General features: G+C 37.7%; 1 protein-coding gene across 7 annotated transcripts in view; it reads right to left on the minus strand.

Moving 5' to 3' along the window:
* PIK3R4 (phosphoinositide-3-kinase regulatory subunit 4) overlaps positions 1 to 25877 on the minus strand; it is an 81884-nt gene that overhangs the window by 11484 nt on the left and 44523 nt on the right. For 6 of the 7 annotated variants that reach the window (XR_014262826.1, XM_082459206.1, XM_082459210.1 and 3 more), the window contains exons 10-13: positions 23199 to 23400; positions 21271 to 21458; positions 20283 to 20493; positions 17807 to 17972 (exon numbers count right to left, since the gene is read on the minus strand). Coding sequence is in view for 6 of the 7 variants with exons in the window: in XM_082459206.1 (XP_082315332.1) it covers positions 17807 to 17972; positions 20283 to 20493; positions 21271 to 21458; positions 23199 to 23400 (767 nt within the window). In the remaining variant the exon portion in view is untranslated. The remainder of the gene's footprint in view (positions 1 to 17806; positions 17973 to 20282; positions 20494 to 21270; positions 21459 to 23198; positions 23401 to 25877) is intronic. The other variant, XM_082459211.1, reaches the window with a different exon arrangement.

Genomic DNA, 25877 nt, shown 5'->3' on the forward strand with positions numbered 1-25877 from the left:
CCTCCTTTCCAGCTGGAACTCCCATACTTGTGGCCCTGACCCAGTTCTCCTTCCTCTCTGCAATTCCTAAGCCCTACTCTTACCCCTGCAGTTGTATGATCCCTCAGATGCAGCTTGGCACAGCAGGAAAGGCACTGGCTTTGGAATCAAAGGGCTGAGTTCTACTTCTGACAACCCATATGATCTAAGTCAAGCCATTAACCTGTTCTGCATCTCAGTTTACTCATTTACAAAACAAAGACTGCCCAATTTATGCAACTGGGACATAGTGTAAATAACATATAAGTCATAAAACATTCATTAATGCACAATATTATTATAATTATTCAGTCTCTCTCACACACGTTGACCTCTCAAGCTGCCTATCCTCCTTCTTTAAGTTCACTGCCAAACTTCTTGACCATGACCTACACGGGGTGCCTGCCTCCCATCACCACAAAGTCCCTCCTTCACTGCCCTCCGCAAGGGTTGCATACTCAGCCTTCTAAGGGGCCATTCCCCCAAAAGGTCACAAGCCCCTAATCACCAAATTTATTCATCTCTATCTTTTGTAATTTATTTAATTTTATTATACAAATTAACACAAATTAAATATACAAAAATTATTGAAATACAGAAAATACAGAAAAGTAAAACCATAATTCTACCACCTAGAGAGGAACACTATTGACATTTTCTTATATATCCTTCCAAAGAGTTTTCTATGCATATTACAATATATTCATATTTGCTTTTCAAATTAATATGGAATCATATTTTATATATTTTTCATTAATCATGCCTCTCTAGTTCTTTTTGTTAATAGCAGCTTTGCTGAAATACAATTTGTATACCATAAAGTATAACATTTTAAAGTGTATAATTCAGTGACTTGTGTAGCATTCATCAGCATTTCATCCCTTTTTGTGGCTAAATAATATTCCAGTGTATGGATACACCACATTTGTTTATCTGTTCAATAGCTGATAGACATTCTGGTTTCCACTTTTTGGCTTTTATGAATAATGCTACTATGAACACTCGTTTATAGATTTTCATGTGAACAAATGTTTTCAGCTCTCTTGGGTTAATACCTAGGAATGAAACTGCAGGGTCATAAGGTAAATCTATGTTTAGCATTTGAGAAACTGCCAACTTTCTTCCAAAGTTGCTGCATCATTTTACATTCCTACCAGCAATGTACAAAGGTGCCAATTTCTCCACATCCTCTCCAGCACTGTTATTGTCTTTTTGACTATAGCATTCTAGTGGGTGTGACGTGGTAAATCACTGTGGTTTTGATTTCCCTAATGACGTGGAATATCTTTTTTGTATTCATATTGGTCCTATTTGGAGAGAAATCTACAATTACCCCTTCGTATTCTTGGAGGAGTGGTTCCAGGACCCCCAGTGGATTCGAAAATCAGTGAATGCTCTAGTCCCTTACAGTCAGCCCTCTGTATCCAAGGGTTCCATATCCACAGAAAATATTCTATCCATGGCTGACTGAATCTACAGAACCCACAGGTATGAAGGACCGACACTATCTGAATCCTCTGCTTTTTGTTTTTTTTTATTGTTGAGTTAAAAGAGTTCTTTATATATTCAGGGTACTTAAACATATGATTTTAAAATATTTATCTCATTCTGTGGGTTTTCCTTTCGCTTTCTTGACAGTGTCCTTTGAAGCACAAATGTTTATAACTTTGATGAAGTCACATCTATTTTTTGTCACTTGTGCTTTTTGATGGTATATTTCAGAAACTCTTGCCTAATCCAAGGTCATGAAGAACAACATGCTTATGTTTTCTTCAGTTTTATAGTTTAGCTCTTACATTTAGGTCTATGATCCATTTTGAAAAATTCTCTGCAAACTCATTCTTTTGCATGTGGCTGCCCAGTAATCCCTGCACCATCTTTTCAGGCTATTCTATCCCCCATACAACTGTCCTGGCACCCTTCTCAGAAAACAATGACCATAAATGCACTTCTGCATGTCAGTTCTAGCCCACTGATTAATATATTTATCCTTATGCCAGTAATACAGTGTCCTGACTGCTGTAGCTTCGTAGTAAATCTGGAAGTGTGAGTTCTCAAACTTGGTTCTTTCCTAAATTTTAAGACTGTTTTGGCTATTTAAGTCCTTTGCATTTCTTTATGAATTGTAGGATCAGAATGTCAATTTCTGCAGAACGAGGCAGCTGGAAATTTCATACGGATTTCATAGAATCTGAAGATCAATTGGGATGCCTTTCCACTTATTTAGGTCTTCTATAATTTCTTTTTTTTATATATCACTTCTTTCAATGTTTTGCAGCTTTCACTATTCAAGTCTTGTACTATTTTGTTAAATTGATTTCTCAGTACTTTATTCTTTCTGATGCTAGAGTAAATGGACTTGTTTCCTTTATTTCATCCTTGGATTGTTCACTTAGCAAACAGAAATCCAACTGAGCTTTGTACACATAAATACAACATAATCTTCTATTCTGCAACTTTGTGGAACTCATGTTAGTTCAAATAGGTTTTTCTTTTTTTTTTTAACATCTTTACTGGAGTGTAATTGCTTTACAATGTTGTGTTAGTTTCTGCTGTATAACAAAGTTAATCAGTTATATATATACATATATCCCCATATCCTCTCCCTCTTGCATCTCCCTCCCACCCTCCATATTCCACCCCTGTAGGTGGTCACAAAGCACAGAGCTCATTTCCCTGTGCTATGCAGCTGCTTCCCACTAGCTATCTACTTTACATTTCGTAGTGTATATATGTCAATGCTACTCTCTCACTTCGTCCCAGCTTACCTTTCACCCTCCCCGTGTCCTCAAGACCATTCTCTACGTCTGAGTCCTTATTCCTGCCCTGACCCTAGGTTCGTCAGAACCATTTTTTTTTTTTTAAGATTCCATATATATGTGTTAGTATACGGTATCTGTTTTTCTCTTTCTGACTTACTTCACTCTGTATGACAGACTCTAGGTCCATTCACCTCACTACAAATAACTCAATTTCATTTCTTTTTATGGCTGAGTAATATTCCACTGTATATGTGCCACATCTTCTTTATCCATCTGTCGATGGACACTTAGGTTGCTTGCATTCCTGGCTATTGTAAATAGTGCTGCAACAAACATTGTGGTTTGGGATTATGGTTTTATCAGGGTATATGCCCAGTAGAGGCACTGCTGGGTCATATGGTAGTTCTACTTTTAGTTTTTTAAGGAACCACCATACTGTTCTCCATAGTGGCTATATCAATTTACATTCCCACCAACAGTGCAAGAGGGTTCCCTTTTCTCCACACCCTCTCCAGCATTTTTTGTTTGTAGATTTTTTTGATGATGGCCATTCTGACTGGTGTGAGGTAATACCTCACTGTAGTTTTGATTTTCATTTCTCTAATGATTAGTGATGTTGAACATCCTTTCATGTGTTTGTTGGCAATCTGTATATCTTCTTGGAGAAATGTCTATTTAGGTCTTCTGCCCATTTTTGGATTGGGTTGTTCGCTTTTTTGATATTGAGCTGCATGAGCTGCTTGTACATTTTGGAGATTAGTCCTTTGTCAGTTGCTTCATTTGCAAATATTTTCTCCCATTCTGAGGGTTGTCTTTTCATCTTCTTTATGGTTTCCTATGCTGTGCGAAAGCTTTTAACTTTCATTAGGTCCCATTTGTTTATTTTTGTTTTTATTTCCATTTCTCTAGGAGGTGGGTCAGAAAGGATCTTGCTGTGATTTATGTCATAGGGTGTTCTGCCTATGTTTTCCTCTAAGAGTTTGATAATGTCTGGCCTTACATTTATGTCTTTAATCCATGTTGAGTTTATTTTTCTATACGGTGTTAGGGAGTGTTCTAACTTCATTCTTTTACATGTAGCTGTCCAGTTTTCCCGGCACAACTTATTGAAGAGGCTGTCTTTTCTTCACTGTACATTCTTGCCTCCTCTATTAAAGATAAGGTGACCATGTGCATGGGTTTATCTCTGGGCTTTCTATCCTCTTCCATTGATCTATATTTCTATTTTTGTGCCAGTACCATGTTGCCTTGATTACTTTAGCTTTGAACTATAGTCTGAAGTCAGGGAGCCTGATTCCTCCAGCTCCATTTTTCGTTCTCAAGATTGCTTTGGCTATTTGGGGTCTTTTGTGTTTCCACACAAATTGCAAAATTTTTTGTTCTAGTTCTGTGAAAAATGCCGTTGGTACTTTGATAGGGATTGCATTCAATCTGTACACTGCTTTGGGTAGTATAGTCATTTTCACAATGTTGATTCTTCCAATCCAAGAACATGGTATATCTCTCCATCTGTTGGTATCATCTTTAATTTCTTTCATCAGTGTCTATTTTTTCTGCATACAGGTCTTTTGTCTCCTTAGGTAGGTTTATTCCCAGGTATTTTATTCTTTTTGTTGCAATGGTAAATGGGAGTGTTTCCTTAATTTCTTTCAGATTTTTCATTAGTATATAGGGATGCAAGAGATTTCTCTGCATTAACTTTGTATCCTGCTACTTTACCAAATTCATTGATTAGCTATAGTAGTTTTCTGGTGGCATCTTCAGGATTCTCTATGTATAGAATCATGTCATCCGCAAACAGTGACAGTTTTACTTCTTCTATTCCAATTTGGATTCCTTTTATTTCTTTTTCTTCTCTGATTGCTGTGGCTAAAACTTCCAAAACTATGTTGAATAACAGTGGTGAGAGTGGGCAACCTTGTCTTGTTCCTGATCTTAGAGGAAATGGTTTCAGTCTTTCACCATTGAGAACAATGTTGGCTGTGGGTTTGTCATATACGGCCTTTATTATGTTGAGGTAGGTTCCCTTTATGCCTACTTTTTGGAGAGTTTTTATCATAAATGGGTGTTGAATTTTGTCAAAAGATTTTTCTTCACCTACTGAGATTATCATATAGTTTTGCTCATTCAATTTGTTAATATGGTTTATCACATTGATTGATTTTCGTATACTGAAGAATCCTTACATTCCTGGGATGATAAACCCCACTTGATCATGGTGTATGATCCTTTTAATGTACTGTTGGATTCTGTTTGCCAGTATTTTGTTGAGGATTTTTGCATCTATGTTTATCAGTGATATTGGCCTGTAGTTTTCTTTTTTTGTGACATCTTTGTCTGCTTTTGGTATCAGGGTGATGGTGGCCTTGTAGAATGAGTTTGGGAGAATTCCTCCCTCTGCTATATTTTGGAAGAGTTTGAGAAGGACAGATGTTAGCTCTTCTCTAAATATTTGATAGAATTCGCCTGTGAAGTCATCTGGTCCTGGGCTTTTGTTTGTTGGAAGATTTTTAATCACAGTCTCAATTTCAGTGCTTGAGATTGGTCTGTTGATATTTTCTATTTCTTCCTGGTTCAGTCTCAGAAGGTTGTGCTTTTCTAAGAATTTGTCCATTTCTTCCAGGTTATCCATTTTATTGGCATATAGTTGCTTATAGTAATCTCTCATGCCCCTTCGTATTTCTGCAGTGTCAGTTGTTACTTCTCCTTTTTCGTTTCTAATTCTGTTGATTTGAGTCCTCTCCCTTTTTTTCCTGATGAGTCTGGCTAATGGTATATCAATTTGGTTTATCTTCTCAAAGAACCAGCGTTTAGTTTTACTGATCTTAGCTACTGTTTCCTTCATTTCTTTTTCATTTATTTCTGAACTGATCTTTATGATTTCTTTCCTTCTGCTAACTTTGGGGGTTTTTTTGTTCTTCTTTCTCTAGTTCCTTTAGGTGTAAGGTCAGGTTGTTTATTTGAGATGTTTCTTGTTTCTTGAGGTAGGATTGTATTGCTATAAACGTCTCTCTTAGAACTGCTTTTGCTGCGTTCCATAGGTTTTGGGTGGTCGTGCTTTCATTGTCATTTGTTTCTAGGTGTTTTTTGATTTCTTCTTTGAGTTCTTCAGTGATCTCTTGGTTATTTAGTCGTGTACTGTTTAGCCTCCATGTGTTTGTATTTTTTACAGATTTTTTCCTGTAACTGGTATCTAGCCTCATAGCATTGTGGTCGGAAAAGGTACTTGATATGATTTCAATTTTCTTAAATTTACCAAGGCTTGATTTGTGACCCAATATATGATCTATCCTGGAAAATGTTCCATGAGCACTTGAGAAGAAAGTGTATTCTGTAGTTTTTCGATGGAATGTCCTATAAATATCAACTAAGTCCATCTTGTTTAATGTATCATTTAAAGCTTGTGTTTCCTTATTTATTTTCATTTTGGATGATCTGTCCATTGGTGAAAGTAGGGTGTTAAAGTCCACTACTATGATTGTGTTACTGATGATTTCCCCTTTTATGGCTGTTAGGATGTGCCTTATGTATTGAGGTGTTCCTATGTTGGGTGCATAAATATTTACAATTGTTATATATTCTTCTTGGATTGATCCCTTGATCATTCTGTAGTGTCCTTCTTTGTCTCTTGTAATAGTCTTTATTTTAAAGTCTGTTTTGTCTGATATGAGAATTGCCACTCCAGCTTTCTTTTGATTTCCATTTGCATGGAATATCTTTTTCCATCCCCTCACTTTCAGTCTGTATGTGTTCATAGGTCTGAAGTTGGTCTCCTGCAGACAGCATATATACAGGTTGTGTTTTTGTATCCATTCAGCCAGTCTATGTCTTTTGGTTGGAGCATTTAATCCATTTATATTTAAGGTAATTATCGATATGTATGTTCCTATTACCATTTTCGTAATTGTTCTGGGTTTCTTTTTGTAGGTCTTTTCCTTTCCTTGTGTTTCCTGCCTAGAGAACTTCCTTTAGCATTTGTTGTAAAGCTGGTTTGGTGGTGCTGTATTCTCTTAACGTTTGCTTGTCTGTAAAGCTTTTAATTTCTCCAACGAATCTGAATGAGACCTTTGCTGGGTAGAGTAATCTTGGTTGTAGGTTTTTCCCTTTCATCATTTTAAATATGTCCTGCCACTCCCTTCTGGCTTGCAGAGTTTCAACTGACAGATCAGCTATTCACTTTATGGGGATTCCCCCTTGTATGTCATCTGTTGCTTTTCCCTTGCTGCTTTTAATATTTTTTCTTCGTATTTAATTTTTATTTTTTTATTTTTTTATATATTTATTTTTGGCTGTGTTGGGTCTTCGTTGCTGCGCGTGGGCTTTCTCTAGTTGCAGTGAGCAGGGGCTACTCTTCCTTGCTGTGCACAGGCTTCTCATTACGGTGGTTTCTCTTGTTGCGGAGCACGGGCTCTAGGTGCACGGGCTACAGTAGTTGTGGCTCACAGGCTTAGTTGTGGCTCACGGGCTTAGTTGCTCCGCGGCACGTGGGATCTTCCCAGACCAGGGCTCGAACCCATGTCCCTTGCATTGGCAGGCGGATTCTTAACCACTGCACCACCAGGGAAGCCCTGTATTTAATTTTTGGCAGTTTGATTAATATGCGTCTTGGCATGTTTCTCCTTGGATTTATCCAAGGGGAAGTATGGGACTATCTGTTCTTCCTGGACTTGACTATTTCCTTTCCCATGTTAGGGAAGTTTCCAACTATAACCTCTTCAAATATTTTCTCAGTCCCTTTCTCTCTTCTTCTTCTGGGACCCCTAGAATTCGAATGTTGGTGCGTTTAATGTTGTCCTAGAGGTCTCTGAGACTGTCCTCAATTCTTTTCATTCTTTTTTCTTTATTCTGCTCTGCAGTAGTTATTTCCACTCTTTTATCTTCCAGGTCACTTATGCGTTCTTCTGCCTCAGTTATTCTGCTATTGAGTCCTTCCAGAGAATTTTTAATTTCATGTATTGTGTTGTTCATCATTGTTTGTTTGCTCTTTAGTTCTTCTAGGTCCTTGTTAAACATTTCTTGTATTTTCTCCATTCTATTTCCAAGATTTTGGATCATCTTTACTATCATTACTCTGAATTCTTTTTCAGGTAGGCTGCCTATTTCGTTTTCATTTGTTTGGTCTGGTGGGTTTTTACCTTGCTCCTTCATCTGCTGCATATTTGTCTGTCTTCTCATTTTGTCTAACTTACTGTGTCTGTGGTTTCCTTTTCGCAGGCTGCAGGTTCGTAGTTCCCATTGTTTTTGGTGTCTGCCCCCAGTGGGTGAGGTTGGTTCAGTGGCTTGTGTAGGCCTCCTGGTGGAGGGGACTGGTGCCTGTGTTCTGGTGGATGGGGCTGGATCTTGTCTTTCTGGTGGGCAGGGCTGCATCCAGTGGTGTGTTTTGGGGTGTCTGTGAACTTAGTATGATTTTAGGCAGCCTCTCTGCTAATGGGTGGTGCTGTGTTCCTGTCTTGCTAGTTGTTTGGTATGGGGTGTCCAGCACTGGAGCTTGCTGGCCATTGGGTGGAGCTGGGTCTTAGTGTTGCAATGGAGATCTCTGGGAGAGCTCTCGCCGATTGATATTACATGGGGCCGGGAGGTCTGTGGTGGTCCAATGTCCTGAACTCAGCTCTCCCACCTCAGAGGCTAAGGCCTGACACCAGGCTGTAGCACCAAAACCCTGTCAGCCACATGGTTCAGAAGAAAAGGGAGAAAAAAAGAAAGAAAAAAAATTAAAAATAAATTTTAAAAATTATTAAAATTATTTTTTAAAAATACAAAAAATAGAGCAACCAAACCAATAACCAAATCCACCAATGATAACAAGCGCTAAAGACTAAACTAAGATAAATGTAAGAATCAGAAACAAATCACTCACAGAAAGCAAACCCCAAGTCTACAGTTGCTCACAAAGTCCACCAATTTTTGGATGATTTGTTGTCTATTCAGGTATTCCACGGATGCAGGGTACATCAAGTTGATTGTGGGCATTTAATCCGCTGCTCCTGAGGCTGAACAGAGAAATCTCCCTTTCCCTTCTTTGTTCACACAGCTCCTGGGTTTCAGCTTTGGTTTTGGCCCCACCTCTGTGTGTAGGTTGCCCTCAGGCATGTGTTCCCACCCAGAGAGAAAGGGGTTAACGCAGTGGCTGATTAGGGGACACTTGCTCATTCAGGCCAGGGGGAGGGAGGGGTACAGTAGTTATAACTGGAATGCGGGGCGAGCCTGTGGCAGCAGAGACCAGCATGACGTTGCAACATCCTGAGGCGCACCATGTGTTCTCCTGGGGACGTTGTCCCTGGATCACGGGACCCTGGCAGTGGCGTGCTGCACAGGCTCCCCGGAGGGTGTGGATAGTGACACACTGACACAGCATATATACAGGTTGTGTTTTTGTATACATTCAGCCAGTCTATGTCTTTTGGTTGGAGCAAATCCTGCTTGCACACAGGATTCTTGGTGGCTGCAGCAGCAGCGTCAGCATTTCATGCCTGTCTCTGGGGTCCCAGCTGATAGCTGTGGCTCAAGCCCATCTCTGGAGCTCACTTAAGCGGTGCTCTGCCTTCTGTGGGCAGACAGGGAAAGAATGCCCTCTCCTCCCGCACCCCGAAACAATGGTCTCTTACCTCTTAGGCAGGTCCAGACTTTTTCTCGGACTCCCTCCCGGCTAGCTGTGGCACACAAGGCCCCTTCAGGCTGTCTTCACGCAGCCAACCCCAGTCCTCTCCCTGGTATCTGACCTCCAAAGCCGGAGCCTCAGCTCCCAGCCCCACCCGCCCTGGCAGGTGAGCAGACAAGTCTCTCAGGCTGGTGATTACTGGTCGGCACCAATCCTCTGTGGGAATCTCTCCGCTTTGACGTCTGCACCCCTATTGCTGCGCTCTCCTCCATAGCTATGAAGCTTCCCCCCCTCCCAGCCCCCATCTCCGCCAGTGAAGGGTCTTCCTAGTGTGTGGCAACTTCTCCTCCTTAACAGCTCCCTCCCAGTGGTGCAGGTCTCGACCCTATTCTTTTGTCTCTGTTTTTTCTTTTTTCTTTTGCCCTACGCAGGTACATGGGGATTTTCTTGCCTTTTGGGAAGTCTGAGGTCTTCTGCCAGCGTTCAGTAGGTGTTCTGTAGGAGTTGTTCCACATGTAGATGTATCTTTGTATTTGTGGGGAGGAAGGTGATCTCCACATCTTACTCCTCCGCCATCTTGAAGGTCCCTCCGTTTTTTCTTTTTATTGCTTAAGACAGTCTACATACAGGATCATACTGTCAGCTAATAGTTTTACTTCTTCCTTTCCAATCTGCATGCCTTATATTTCTTTTCCTTATCTAACTGTCCCACCGAGAACCTCCAGTACAATGCTGAATGAAAGCAGTGAGAGTGGACATTCTTATCTGGCTCACCTTAGGGGAAAGCTTTCAGTCTTTCACCGTCAAGTATGATGTTAGCGGGCTTTTCATAGATGTCCTTATCAGTACTCGTCTATAACTAGTTTGTTGAATTGTTTTTAATCGTAAAATGGTGTTAGATTTTATCAAATGTTTTCTGAGAGTCTTTTGAGATCATATGTGGTCTTCATCCTTTATTAATATGATATATTCATTGAGTGATTTTCATATGTTGAAAAGGGTTTGTTTCTTGGGATAAACTGCACTTGGTCGTGGTATATAATCCTTTATTATGTTGAATTCAGTTTACTAGTATTTTGTTGAGGATTTTAATGCCCATATTAACTGTGGGTCTTGGTCTGCTGTTTTCTTGTGATATATTTGTCTGGCTGTGGTATCAGGGTAACACTGGCCTTATAGAATGAGTTAGGAAATGTTCCCTCATCTATTTTTTGTAAAAGTTTTTGAAGGATGGGTGTTAATTCATGAAGCATTTGGTAGAATTCACCATGAAGCCATCTCAGCCTGGGTTTTTCTTTGTGGGAAGTTTTTCTTTTACTTACTAATTTAATCTTTTGTTTTAGGTCTATCCAGATTTTCTATTTGTTCTTGATTCACTTTTGATAGGTTGTATCTCTCTAGGAATCTAATCTGTCCATTTCATCTAGGTCATTTAATTTGTTGGCATACAGCTGTTCATAGTATTCCTCGGTACTCCACAGTAGTGTACTCAACAGTAACATCCCCTCTTCCATTCCTAATTCTTTGAGTCCTCTCCCTGTTTTTAATTGGTTATTGTAGAAAAGCTTTGCTAATTTTGATCTTCCCAAAGAACTGACTTCTGCTTTTGTTGGTTTTTCATCTTTATTTTCTATTCCCTATTTCATTTGTTTCCTCTTTAGTCTTTATGATTTCCTTCCTTCTACTTGCTTTGGGTTTACTTTGCTCTTGTTTTTCTAGATTTTTAAGGTTAAGGCTAAGTTACTGATTTATGATCTTTCTACTCTTTAAATACACATGTGTACAGATATAAATTTCTCTTTGAACACTCCTTTAACTGCATCCCTAAGTTTTGGTATGCTGTGTTTTCATTTTCAATCATCTCAAAATATTCTCTAGTTTCCCTTTGAACCACTGCTTATTTTGCCATGTGTTGCTTAATCTCCACATACCTGTGAATTTTCCAAACTGCTTTCTGTTACTGATACCTAGTTTCATTCCACTGTGGTTAAAGAACATATATGTTGATATGGCTCAGTGCCTTTAAATTTACTGAAGCTTGTTTTCTGTCCTAGATATGATTTAACCTGGAAGTGTTCCATGTGCCCCTGAGAAGAATATGTATTCTGCTGTAGTTGAGTGGAGCGTTCTATAGTTGTATGTTAGAGCTGGTGGGTCTGCAGTGTTGTTCAAGTCTTCTACTGCCTTGTTGATCCAACTATAATGAAAGCAGAGTACTGAAGTCTCCAACTATTACTGTTGAATTGTCTATTTTCCCCTTCAATTCTGTCAGTTTTTTCTCCATTCGGGGGCTCTGCTGTTGGTGGCATTTGTTTGTAATTGCTATGTTTTCCTGATGCGCTGACGCTTTTGTCATTATAAAATGTCCTTGTCTGTCTCTAGTATCAATTTTTGTGTTAAAATGTATTCTGTCTGATATTAGCATAGCCGCTCCAGTTCTCTTTTAGGAACTGTCTGCATGAAGTATCTTTTTCTTCAGTCATTTTACTCTCACACTGTGTCTTTGAATCTAAAGTGTTGTCTCTTGTGGACAACACATAGTCATATCATATTTTGTCATACTTTCTGCCAACTCTGCTTTTTGACTACATTTAATGGAATTACCAATAAGGTAGGACTTATGTTTGACATTTTGCTATTTGTTTTCTCTGTGTCTTACATGAGTTTTTTTTTTTTTCTGGTTGTTGTTGCTCTTCTATTCCACCACTGCTGCCTTCTTTTGTGTTAAAAAGATATTTTCTAGTACAACATTTTAATTCCCTAGTTTCTTTTACTATGTGTTTTTGTGTTTTACTAAATGTTTTTAAGTGTTTCTTTTAGTGGTTTCCCTGGGAAATACAATTAACGTCTAAAAACAATCAGATTAATACCAACTTTGCTCCAATATATCTGTTCCCTTCTCCCTTGTCTGTACTATTAATGTAATACAAATTACACCTTTATATATTATAAGCCCATCAACACAGTTTTATAATTATTTCTTTATATAGTCTTCTCTCAAATCAGATGGCAGGTAAAAAGAGTTACAGAAAAAAATAATTTGTACTGTCTTATATTCACTCATGTATCTACCTTTACCCCATGCTCTTTATTTCTTCATGTGGTTTAAGTTAGTCTCATGTCCTTTCCTTTCAGCACAACAGACTCTTTTTAGTATTTCTTTTAGAGAAAATCTGCTAACAATAAATTCCCTATTTTTATTTAACTTGGAATGTCTTAATTTCTCCTTTGTTTCTGAAAGACAATTCTGCTGGATATAGAATTATTGATTGACAGTCTCTTTCTTTCAAGACTCTGAATACATCATCCCACTGACTTCCAGGCTCCATCATTTTCTGATGAAATGTCAGCTGTTAACCTTACTGAAGACCCCTTGTACGAGATGAGTCACATTTCTGTGCTGCTTCAAAATTTTCTCTGTGTCTTTCATCAATTTACCTATAATGTCTCTAGTATGGCTCTCTTTGATCTTTACCCTACTTGGAGTTCGTTGGGCTTCTCAGATGTGCAGATTAATTTTTTGTGGTCAAATCTGGGGGAGTTTCAAATGACTTTTTCTTCAAATATTCTTTCTGCTCCTTTTTCTCTCTCCTTGCCTTCTGGGACTCCTATCATGTGTATGTTGGTTCCACAGGTCTCTGAGGCTCTGTTCAGTTTTCTTTATTCTTTTTTAGTTTTTATACCTCTGAATGGATGTCAAACTGATCTATCATCAAGTCCCTGGTTTTTTCTCTTGCCAGTTGAAATCTGCTGTTCAGCCCTGAATTTTTCGTTTCAGTTATTATACTTTTCAACTCCAGGATTTCTGTTTATCATTTCTATCCCTTTGACATTATCTATTTGTTGAGACATTTTCCTCATACTTTCCTTTCAACCCTTTAGACATGGTTTCTTCTAATTCTTTGAACATATTTTTAGTCACTAATTTAAAGTCATTGTCTAGTAAGTCCAAAGTCTGGGATCAGTGAAGTACTGTTTCTATTACCTGCATTTTTTCCTGTGTATAGGACACACTTTCTGATTTCTTTGCCTGACCTGCAATTTTTGTCCAAAACTGGATATTCTAATTGATATGTATCAACTTCAGAAATAATATACCAATGTTGTTGCTGTTTGTTTAGTGACTTGCCTGGACTAATTCTACAAAGTCTGTATTCTTTCTCATGTGTGGCCACTGAACCCTTTGTTCAGTTAGATTAGTGGTCAGCTAATGACATTTCCTTACATCTCATGAACTGATAAGGGCTCCAGCCTTTGTTGAGGCTCTCTGTGCTCGCTGTGGCACACCTTCAGCAAAGCAGTTTACAACTTGGCCTTATCCTTCATTTCCTGCTTGCAGAGAGTCTCAAGGTCAGCCAGAGGTGAGAACCTGGGGTCTCCTCAGTTCTTCCTTGGGCTTGTGCACAACCGTTCAAGTGCATGTGGTCTTACAGATACCCATGAATACATCCAAACTTTTCAAAAGGCCCCTACTGATATCTCACTCTTGCTTTAAAGTTTTTTGTCAGCCTCTTATGAGCTACAACTGGGAATGCCACCTCAGGCAGCTGCAATGTTAAATAAATACCACCAATAATTTCAACAAATGCCCTATGGGTAGAGTTTTTCTCAAAGAACAAGGTAATAGTCAGGTCAAATAAAGATAGGCCCTGATTATGGAGCTTTTCAGCAAGCTGGTCAAATAGTGACAATTCTCTGGAGATGGGGCTTTGGGGGAGTTCCAAAGCCATTACGACCCTGCCAGTGGCTACTTAGCTGTTGGTTTTCATAGTTACTGTAGTTGTGGGACTTAGTCTTCAAAGCCATCACAGAGCTTGGTAGTGAGGGATGAAACTGGGGACCACATACATGGCACACTGTTCTGAGAGTCAGCTGTTTTTCTTGAATAACAATTTTCAGATTGATGTAGGACTTTAATTTCTAGAATTCTGAAAAAGTTGATTTTGACAGTTTTTGCCAGTGTTCTCATTGTTTTTATAGAGGAACAGATTTTTTAAAGTCCTCACTCTGTCATTCTAAAAACAGAAACCCTACCTGGGTTCTTAAACCTACTTCTCAAACCTATATTTCCACACACTATATCAATATATTCCATATCAAAAAAATGTACTTCCACAACAATCACTTATTTATCCATTTTCACCCCTACTGGTGAACTTTTGGTTTGCTTCCAGTTTTTTACAATTAAAAAGAAAGCCAATCTGAACAACCTTAAAACTAAATCTCTCAGTTTGTTCTTAGTATCTCCTTAGGATATGTATATCATAAAGGCTTGTAATATATAATGCCCAAAAGCCCTCCAGGGATTATCGATGTATGAACTATACTTCACCAAAGGGCACTGTGTGAGAACACCCAAATGCTTTACTAGGCTTTCATGCCACTTGGCTTTTTTACTGCATTTGAGAGCTGTTTATAAGTCCCTTTCTTAAACCCTCTCTTCTGTTGCAGTATGACATAACTTAAATGGTTTCTTCTCCCTTCTTTTCTGACTACTCGCTTCCTGTCCCCAAAATTCAATTTTGTAAAATTCAGGCCTCAGGCCTCCTCAGGGCTTTATAGCCCTTTAGTTTAGGGTAGCGATACCACTCAAAAATTTCAGCTTCCAACACTATCTGTGACTCTAAAATATGTAATCTTAACACTGATAACTTTCTTGCACACGCTTCATATTGTTTCAGCTCTTCATTGGGACAAAACTCCTCTTAGATATTTTACCATCAAATTCGGCAAGTACCAAATACATCAATATTCCCTAAAATTGAGAAGCTAAATGAGCCAAAAATGGGGTTGCACAAAAAGCATATATGGAAAATACAGTTTAGAATACTATGAAGGATTAATTTGAAAAAAATCTATGTAAAAGTGTAAAAAAACAGCAATTTTTCAAGAATTAGTCCCCAAGGGACAAACTAAAAGTTTAACTCAAATAAGAAAGAAGAAAGTGGCAGAGCCAAGATCCAGATGGCCTAAATCACCAATCCAAATTCAATGAGAAAGTCAGAACTGGAAACGGTGGTCAGCCAACATAATGCATAGGGGAAAAGCCTCAGTAGTCAGAATGTACTAGTAGATTTCCTAAGAAAATATAATATCACTTTTGCTGCTCTTTCCCAGCCACCAGCTGCTCCCCACACGGTTCTAGCAATAATAATGGGCTCCTTCTCCCTCATCAGTTCACAAAGGCATGTGATGAGAGCAACACTTTCTATTCCGTTCCCCCCTTCCCCTCCCTGGACCTAGAATGAAGCACCTCCAAGCCAAGGCCTACTGCAGTCCACAAACAAGAAAGCAGGTGTTACAGCAAAGCAAGAGAGCAGCTGTGGCCAGAGGGAACCCAATCTCCTAATCATCATACAAACTTCCCAAAGACTACAGTTACTGTCAGCTAAATTGCCACATTTTCTGGTATACCACTGCCTAAAATATGACACTGGGATACAGAAGGCATGGCTCTGTCATAAAGATCATTTGGAATTAACAAGAGAGGTTTTTGCAAAGTTAAGTTTACTCAAGTTAATTAAACTCATCCTCCTAATAAAAGCAATAATGAATGCAACTAATGATGACAGTAACAAAGAACCATTTGGAAAATAATTATCAGAAGAGGTTTTTAAAATATTAATCAAAATGTTAATAATGGTGGGGGAAAATCAAAAGAATGGTTGTAGGCAGGGAGGAGGCAGGGATTTTATGCAAAGGAACATGAGGGTTCGTCCTGGTTATGCCTGTATCTTGAGTGTGGTTTAAGTTGCACAGGTGTGTGTATTTGCTGGAACTCATGGAACATTTAAGATCTGTGTACTTCACAGCATATGAATTTTATACCAAAAAAGAAAAGGAGAAATATAAACAAATATTAACAATATGCATGCTGAAGTTTTTAGGGGAAGTCTCCTCATGTCTGCAACTCACTTTGAAACACATTTTTAAAAGATGAATTGATAGGAGGATGGATAATTATATGACATAGCAAATATAGTAAAATTATTAATTATTTAGAATCTTGCAGCAAGCATATGCTTGTTCACTGCAAAACTCAACTTTACTTGAGGTTTGAAAATTTTGTAATAAAATATGGACAAAAAATTGCTACATGGAGCCAGGATTCTTTTACTGGTTTTCGATTTATGTTCTTACCAATGCAATGCCAAGGCAGAATGAACATGAAAAAGAATTAAGCATGTTGTAAAAATATAGAGCTCTTTTAAAAAAATAAACAGAACAAAATCATATCAGGTTGGTAAGGGGTAAACTTTTGAATTATTTTAGTTTATCAAAGATATTTTGTTGTTTGACCATTTTGTGGTTAACTCTGGTCAATGAAATGATAAGGAGAAAAGCACCAAAGGTTCCCCACATCTTTTCATGTCAGATTCAATTTTGATTTCTAGTAGCTTTTCAGACCCAGACCAAACTAGGCACAGAACAAATATGAATATCAAGTAGGGAGATAACTATAAAGTTGTACAAACCTAAAATAATTCTTATAATCCCACTTATCATAATCACATCATGCATATATGAAGAGTCTTAAAGATTTCAATAATTACCTCTCTCTTGACTACTCCAGTGGGTCATCTTACAATACGTGTTGTCCTTACACAGCTGGCCACTCCATCATCTTCCGACTTTTCCCATGCTCATACTCCCTCTAACCCATTCAGCAAATCTTGATGGCTCTACCATCAAAACATACCCAGAATCTGATCATTTCCCACTACCTCCCCCTCTCGCTCAATTACAGAAAAAGCCTCGTAATACTTCTGCCCTGCACCTCTTCAGTCTATTCTCAACACAAGAGCCAGAGTAATTCTGTGGAAGTTTAATTCAGATCATGTCTCTCCACCACTCGGGACCGTCCAAAGGCTCCCATCTCACTCAGAGTCAAAGTCCAAGTCCTTCACAATAGCCTGCAAGGCCCTGTATAATTCGGGCCCTCTGACCCTCTTTCCCGCTCACACAGACCTTTCTGCTCTTCCTCAAACGTGCCAAACATCTTTCTGCCTCAGAACCTCTGAAGCCCCTGTGTCTGCTGCCTAGAATGCTCTTCCCCAAGACATCCACATGGCATTTTCTCTCACCTTTGTCAGGTGTCTCTTTAAATGACATCTTCTCCGTGAGGCAGCAGATGAGTTCTTTAAACTCTACTCTACCCCACCTACTGCATTCTCTCTCTCTTTTTTTGCTATATTTTTCTCCATAATGTATTTTACCACCTAATACACTGTATGTTTTACTTATTTACACTGTTTATTGTCTGTCACCTCCCACTAGAAGGAAAGCTCCACAGAACATGTATTTGTGTCCATTTATCATTACTGTATCGCTGGTACCTAAAATAGCACCTGTCACGGAATGAGCACTCAATAAATACTTGCGGACTGAATGGATGGATGGTTGGACTCTCCGCCTATGCATAGGTTACCTGGTGGTGGTAGTCTTCCCCTCCATCTTCTGACTGTTCCAGATTTTCACTGTGCCATCATTTGAACATGTGGCAAAAAGTGAATGTTCGTCAGAGACTCTAATGCGATTCACAGCAGATTTGTGTTCATGAAGATGTGCAACTAGTAGCCCCTTAGGCCGCCACCCTAAGGAAAAGCAAAGGAGTGTGTCTTAAGTTGCAGTTTACAAACACAATCTTTCCTTCACTCCCAGCTACAAGCACCAACAGCCAACAGGAGAACAATCGTAAGAACTAAACAAAGGGTCCCAACAGCTAGCCAATTCAGAGTGGCCTACTGGACTACGACAGATACTATCGCCCATGGAGAAAGACACCCATGTTCACATAGCCTTAGAAAGACTGCACTGGGCCCTTCTCCAGAGTCTGAGAAGCACAATAGTCACCTGCTACCCGGAAAAACCCTGACTACTTGCTTAATAGCAAGAGGTAATGACTACCCTGACCTAGAGAAATCAGGCACTAGGGAGGCAACCCAGTCCTGAAAGCCTCGAAGACCCACCACACCTTCATGTGTGACCTTGGGGTACTTATTTAAACTCTGTGAGCGTCAATTTACTCAAACGTAAAATGAGGGGGAAATTACTTAACCCAAAGGATGACTGTATTGGTAAATGAGATATAAAGAGTCTAATACTGTCCCAGGGCCACAGTAAACACCCAAATGTTGATTTATTTCTTCTCTACCTGCAATCATTTATTCTGTGATATCAACAGGTTGGTATAAACAGTACTATAAATTATAGCCTCAGAATGCCCAAGGATTTTCTAGTACTTTCTTTATGACATCTATACACTTCTGTTTATGTATATTCTTTTTGTGTATAATTAATTTCCTCTAATAAATTATAAATTCCCTGAGGCCAGAGAACTGACTATGCCTTATCCATTCTGAATCATTCACAATACCTAGCATAGGTCTTTGCATATAACAATCTTCAATGTTTGATGAATAAACTTTTATATTAGGCATAACATTTAATAATATTTAATATTAATCAATTTTAAAATAAAACAAAACAGAAAGCTATGCTGAAGATTATACTGTATTGGGAGCAGCACTGTGCCTAATTAAGTAATAATAAAGTCATTTTAAAATCAACTTATTTCTTTTACTAAGAAACAAAAATGAAACCAAGACCATTGCCAAACCTGGCATACTCAACGATAGAAAAATGTTTCCCCTTGGATCTCTAGCTCAAATGTGTGGAAAGAACAGCTGAATGCAATTTCTAAGGAGGATATGCTGGATTTGAGAATAATCAAAAACACTTTGCCATGAAGTCTAGATAATCTAGCAGGCTAGGTTGAACATTTCCCCCTAGAGAAAATCAATTTCACACAACCACTCAAGTGTGGAAAGAAAAAATCGGAAGTCCAACAGTCACTGCACATTTCCTGAGCCACAAAATCTGACACCTTTTCTGGGATTACTGAATAAAATGTATAGCTCCACTTTAAAATGCCACTTATAAAGACAGATTCTATTGTAAAATAGTGTATGGTCAACATTTTTTGTTTTTAAAGCAGGCCTGGTAAATCATATTGAACTATATTACAGAAACAAACATTCCAGGATATTTATTTCCATAAAAAAAATTTATGTGACTAAAGATGCCACTTACCACTTAATAATATTTCTAAAATCTTTAAATCATTGCTCTCCACCAGAATTTTCCCTGAGTTCACAATGGAAGCCCATGGGAATTCACATGATTTTTCAGTCTCTACACATAAGCACACTACACATTTCTTCTCAGTTTTCAAGCTACATTTTTATTATTAAAATCTATACAGAAACTCATTAAAAATATTTTTAAAAATCTGCCAATCCAATATCAAAGACTAGCTCCACCACATAACACTAGGCATGTGTGTTAACACAGTGAGCTACAATTTTCATCTGAAATAGAGATCTCTAAGTTTCTTCTAAATCTTCTCAGATTACAGAATTGCTTTCCCCAAAATCTTAATGTTGATGATTGCTGAGTGATGGTTATAGGTGATTTTGTTTTCTTTCTAAAGCACCTATTATTTTCTAAATGTTTTTACCTTTTAGTTTAAATAAAATTAATAGTTATTAAACCCTTCAGAAATAAAAAGCCAGAGTTTACTCTAAGAAGCCTGACATTCAGTGAGAAAGTGGCATGACACTAAGCAGGTAGGTAATACCTAGTACTCTAAATGGGGAACATGGACCACAGACAGGACAAAACAGTAGGTTACTGGCCTAAAAGGCACTGCCACAGCTAAGAAGATCCAAATTTCGCAAATAATGACTTGGGATTTCTCACTTATTGGTTCTTCCTGTGGGCTTTCAAAGTGACAGTTTTGTTCCCACTTCCTTTGCCTGGTAACTGATTATCAGTTTCTTCCATCAGATTCCAGGCTCTGGCACCTGGGCTGGAATACAACTACCTATCAATGGCACATTTACCAGGTGGTGGCGGTTTACTCTCCCACTCAGCATTTTCCATCATCTGCTTAGCTATCCTCTCGGCATTACACTGCTCCCGTTTCTGTTGTATGAGTTGCTGAAGCTCAGTTTTACATGTTGTGATCCGAATCTGGTAGGTGGACGGTAAAATTGTACTACTTAAAACCTGTATTGTTGGTTTTCTATTTTGGACATTTGTCGCTTCTGGAACCTGCAAAACAAAAAGAATATACGTATTTGTGTCACAAGCAAAGTGTATTTGATGAGAAAAATGTACCCATGTTCTCTCTATTCATTACACCAGCCTTCTGTCCTTATTAATGTACCAATTTTTAAATCCATTTAAATACAATGACATTTTTTTCAATGAAAGTCTAGTTTAAATGCAGTTTAACCACAAGTTCCAGGGCTCTATATTTTTAAAAAATTATCAGTGTAGCAATAACATTAAACAAAAATCCTCATTAATTTAACTGAAGAGAATTTTAATTTATCAGTTGGTTCAATTCATATTTTTCAATTAAAATATAATTGGCTAGGGAAGAGTTACCTCAAATTACAAACTTACTTCAAATATATCAAAATCATGATGACATTTCTCACACAGAGCAAACTTGGGACTTTTCTTCCCAGAAGTATTTTTGCTACTTTACAGATATAATTATGTTATATTAGAAGAAGAATAAGAAGATTTTAAAGGTTCACTGCAGCCTAATTAGAATCACAGTTCATAATGACATCTTCAACCCACAATTTCAGACCACTTTATTGGTGAGTACTCTAAAACGAGACCTTTTTGGTGCTTTCAATACTAGATTTCCCCTTAGCTATAAAGTTAAAGATAAACCTCTCTTAGAAAGAAACATATCCTCCCTAAAGGACAAGTCACTGTATTGATTTTTCCAGTACAGTACACAGCCTTTAAACATCCAAAACAGTAGAACGGGATCCAAAGACAAAAGGCGCTCTACTGCCTGGATGATGATACCTGTGGAGAAGTCGACAAAGGGACACAAATGCCAGCAGAGGACTCGGAACGAGGCGGCTTCCCAGCCTGAATCACCTCCTGGTCACTCCCTTTAGGTAGGGCCTGTGGGATGCTTGGTGGTTCCAGTGACCCAAACATGCTTTTCCACTCTTCATTTACATTTGAGTCTTGTTTTACATGTTTTCTAGCTATGAAAAAAGATTCAGAATAATCTACAACAAATATGTGCTTTTATTGCTCTTTGTGGGGGAAGGGGGACAGCAATGGACTTCATGTGCTATTTGTTCTTTATGATGGCCAATTTATTTATATTTACATATAAACTTGTTAGCTCTCATTTCATCTCTGGGACAGATGGACAGATGCACTATTTCAACAGTGTCAATAATTAGACCTAATTGCTTCCTAGTTTCCCAAGGCTAGCTCAATTTCAAGTAACCACTTTATCTGAAGAACCAACAACAAAAACAACTTTTTCAAATGTCACTGACTACACTGCTAAATATGACCTCTCTATATCCAGTATCAGTTACATGGGGGGAAGAAAAGAATAAAAAGTTAATTGCAATACGGTCACCTCCTGACTACAGATAGATGAGAAACGCTTTTTTCAAAAACTTTGATTATAAAAAGTACACTAAGTAACAAAGTTTTGGCATTCCAATATGTAACATGAATTGCTCCCACAACTTTGTAAACCTCATAAACTATAAATTTGAATGATATATTACTATATTATTTTGCAAAAATTAAATAATACATACTGTTTCACAACTTGCTTTTTCTCCTACTTAACTAAATACAGCTGAACATTTAACCATTATCCTATTAATGGACATTTCAATTATTTCCTTTTTCACTGAGAACATTCTTATACATATTTCTTCACATGTCTGTCAGCGTTTCTATGAGAAATTTCCAATAGTAAGTCAAATAGTAAAAAAAAAGAATATGTTCAATTTATAATCTCACCAACAGTGAGTGAAAACGCCCATTTCCCTGCCCCCTTGCTAACACAGGCATCATTAGTCTTTGCTAATCACACAGGCAGAGAATGGCATCTCATTTCTATTTGCATTCATTTAATTGTTGACCTTTCAAACGTGTATTTCTATTCTATCACTTGTATGTTCAAATCCTTCCTTATTTTTCTTTTGGATGCTTGCAGTTTTTCTTATTAACCTGTACGAATACTTTACATTTTATGGCTGCACACCGTTAATAATTAAGTTGCAAATACTTTATTCCAAGTTCAGCAGTTAGAAGGTTTTTTTAAATGTAATTCGTCAGCTGCCCTCAAAATCTGATACTGGAATAGAGGGATCTTAAAAGGCATGTGCTTGGAAGTGAGTGTATCTCCAAAAAGGGTTAAAGGAAGAATGCAAGAGATCTTAAAACCCTCACACGATCAGAGTCAATGTCACTGTCACAAGAGCCAGACAGTTTTAAATCTCAAGACTTCAAGTGGTATAGGTGTCTCTAGTCTCTCCTTTGCAAGACTATTCTTTTCAATTCACTGGGCGTTACCTACTAGCAGCAAGCTAGGAAACTTTACCTCATTTCATATAGACTATTGGCCTTTCGCTGGTGTTTAAAGGACTAAAAAACAGAATTTCACCTTCAATCATATACTTCCACAGAAGCAAGAGGAGGGCTTTGGAGTCAGGCTTTGGTTTGAATTCTGACTCCGACACATACAGACCTGTGAATCTGGAAGGTTACTTAATTTCTTAACTGTTAGTCCACTTCTCCACTTTTCCTCCCCCAAATCTTCCTGCTATGTAATGGAGTCACTCACTCACTATATTTGAAAGTTCTATATCTGGGAAATGTGACTTTTTATAGTTTTACTACTCATCAGCTAAAACTAGCCTTATGAAATAACTAATAATAACAAGCTAAACATACACACACATAAATGTACTAACCTCGCTTGTCATCTGGTTCCTGTTTGGTTTTAACAAGATCAACTTGTCTCCCAGTTATGCCTAAGGCTGCCAAGTCAATTACACCTTTCTGACTACTATCATGGAGATGGCTCTGGTCCACTATATTGGCCTTTGCTTTGTTAGATTTCATCATGAAGTCTTTCAGTGCCAAGAGTTTGTCTTCCTCTTCCTCCGTCATTCCCTAAAACCAAATGAAACCATATGTCCTGGGGTTTTTTTTTTGCAAGTAATAACAGGCCTCAAAATGACTAACAGCTGAAGTGTCAAACCACTCAGTTTAAAATTTCAGAGTCAGAATGGTAAAATGAAGCAAGTAAAGGCAAGAGAAACAGAAATTTATCAATAAAGAACAACATCTCATAACTGTGATCTCCCAGAACACTCTCCCTCTATTGTGGCATCTTCCACCTTGTATCATGATTTATATCTTAACGTTCTTTCTAAAAGGCGACATTCAAATATAATTCATCTTTGAAATCTCCAAAGAACTTAATACAGTGCCTGGTACCTAGCAGATCTTTAATATATAACTTTGAATAAACAAACATTTAGTATCTGAACAAAAATTCTGGAAATATAATATGAAACAAAAGAAAGTGTATGTACTTCAACTTGGTCCCTAGATGCGTTGAGAATACGCAGTGGGACACTGTTGTGATGGCACTCTGATATATAAAGCATTCTGCACACCTCAGGGACTGACAGGCAAATGTAAGCAACACACCCACCAGCATTCCAGGGTAACAGGATGACTGGAGTCGGGCTACCTCGGTTCAAATTCCAGCCCCATTACTTACAATCTGTATGACCATGGGCAAGCTACCCACTTTCTCTGGACCTCTATTTATCTATAATGAGGATAATTACTGGCACCCATCTCATAAGGTTATTATCAAATTTTAATAAGTTAATCCACCCAAGACACTTCAAATTGTCTGACAGCTAAAGAATACTAATTAATTTAAATAATGAATTCAATGTGCAACTTAAATATTCTGGTACATGGAACAGTTCTGCATTTTCTTAACTTTCCAACCATCCACAGACTCCTCTAGAATGTTTTTATTATGCAAATGAAAAAAAATAAAATGACAATTCCCTAAGGCCTCGATCTAAAATCCCTCTAAAACTGGAGTTTAAGGTAACAGTCACAATCTGCTGGCACAAGAGGACACAAACTCTAGAAAGTCAGAAAGCTAAGAAATTCCTTGTTTCTTAAAATAACATTAAAGTAGTGATATAATAATTATAAGGGATCCTTGACTGAATATTTTCCAATATTAACCTGAAATTCATTTATTTACACTTCTCCTAAAATTTGCCTAGACAATCTTACAGCTGTGGTAAGAGTTCTACTCTTTTTTTAGTCTATGTTTCAGCTCACAAGGAGGCTCTGCTTTAGTCCACACAAGGGAAGGCCAGCATAAGGCCATAATGAAGGCTGAAGTGGAGAGATACCCCAACCATGGAGGAGCTCTGAACATATTTTGCAGAGCAAAAGCAGCCAGACACAAAAGTCACATATCATACGATCCCATTTACGTGAAATATCCAAAACAGGCAAATTCATAGAAACACATAGTAGATTTACTGGTTGCCAGGGGGAGAAGCAAATGCGGAAATGACAACTAACTGGAATGGGGTTTCTTTTTAGGCTGATGAAAATGCTCTGGAATTAGACAGTGGTGATGGTTTGACAACTTTGGGAATACACTAAAAACCACTGAATTGTACCCTTTAAAAGAGGGAATTTTATTGTGTGTGAATTATATCTCAATAAAAAATGTTAGAAGTGCACCATCAAAAAAAGAAAAAACCCTGACAAGGACAATTACAAGGAAGGAAAAGTCATTCATGAGTCTAAATAAAAAAATATTTAAAAAAAATAAGTATCAGCAAATGAAATCCAGACTGCATAAAAACATTTTGCATAATATTTATATTACTTTATATTATTTAAATTGAGTTTATATTTATTATTTTTACGTATTTTACAATAAAAATGTATTTAAATATAATATGCTAAAGTTGTGATTAGTCCAAAAATCTAGGTTAAAAGGTTGATATGACATAGGAAAATCAGTATAGTTAACCACATTAACAGAATATAAAAGAAAAACCATGCAATGATCTCAATAGATAAAGAAAAGACATTTGATAAAATTTAACATTCTTCCACAATAATCCTCTTAGCAAGCCAGAAATAGAAGAGAATTTCCTTAATCTAATAAAAAGATTGTACCAAAAAAACTGTTAACAAACATCACACTAAATAGTATAATGTTGAGAGTTTTCCCACTGAGATGAGAAACAAGACAAGAATACCCACTATCACAAACTCCATTTACATTACACTGAAGATCCTCCTCATTTAAATAAGGCAAGGAAAACAAAAGGATTCACACAGGGGAAAAATGAATAATATTGTTACTACTATTCACACATGGTAGGACTGTGAATGTACAAACTCAAAAGAAGCACATAAGCAAGTTATTAGAATTGCTAAGTCAGACAAGGTTGCTGGATACAAGATCAGTAAACAAATTTTTTTTCTATATACCAGCTGCAAAAACAATTTTTTAATATACCAATTATAATAGCATTAAAAGTCAAATACCCAAAATATTTATAATAAAAGATGCATAAAGCTCTACAAAG

Source organism: Balaenoptera physalus (genome assembly GCF_965194825.1).
Source record: "Balaenoptera physalus genome assembly, chromosome: 4".
Lineage (NCBI taxonomy): Eukaryota > Metazoa > Chordata > Mammalia > Artiodactyla > Balaenopteridae > Balaenoptera > Balaenoptera physalus.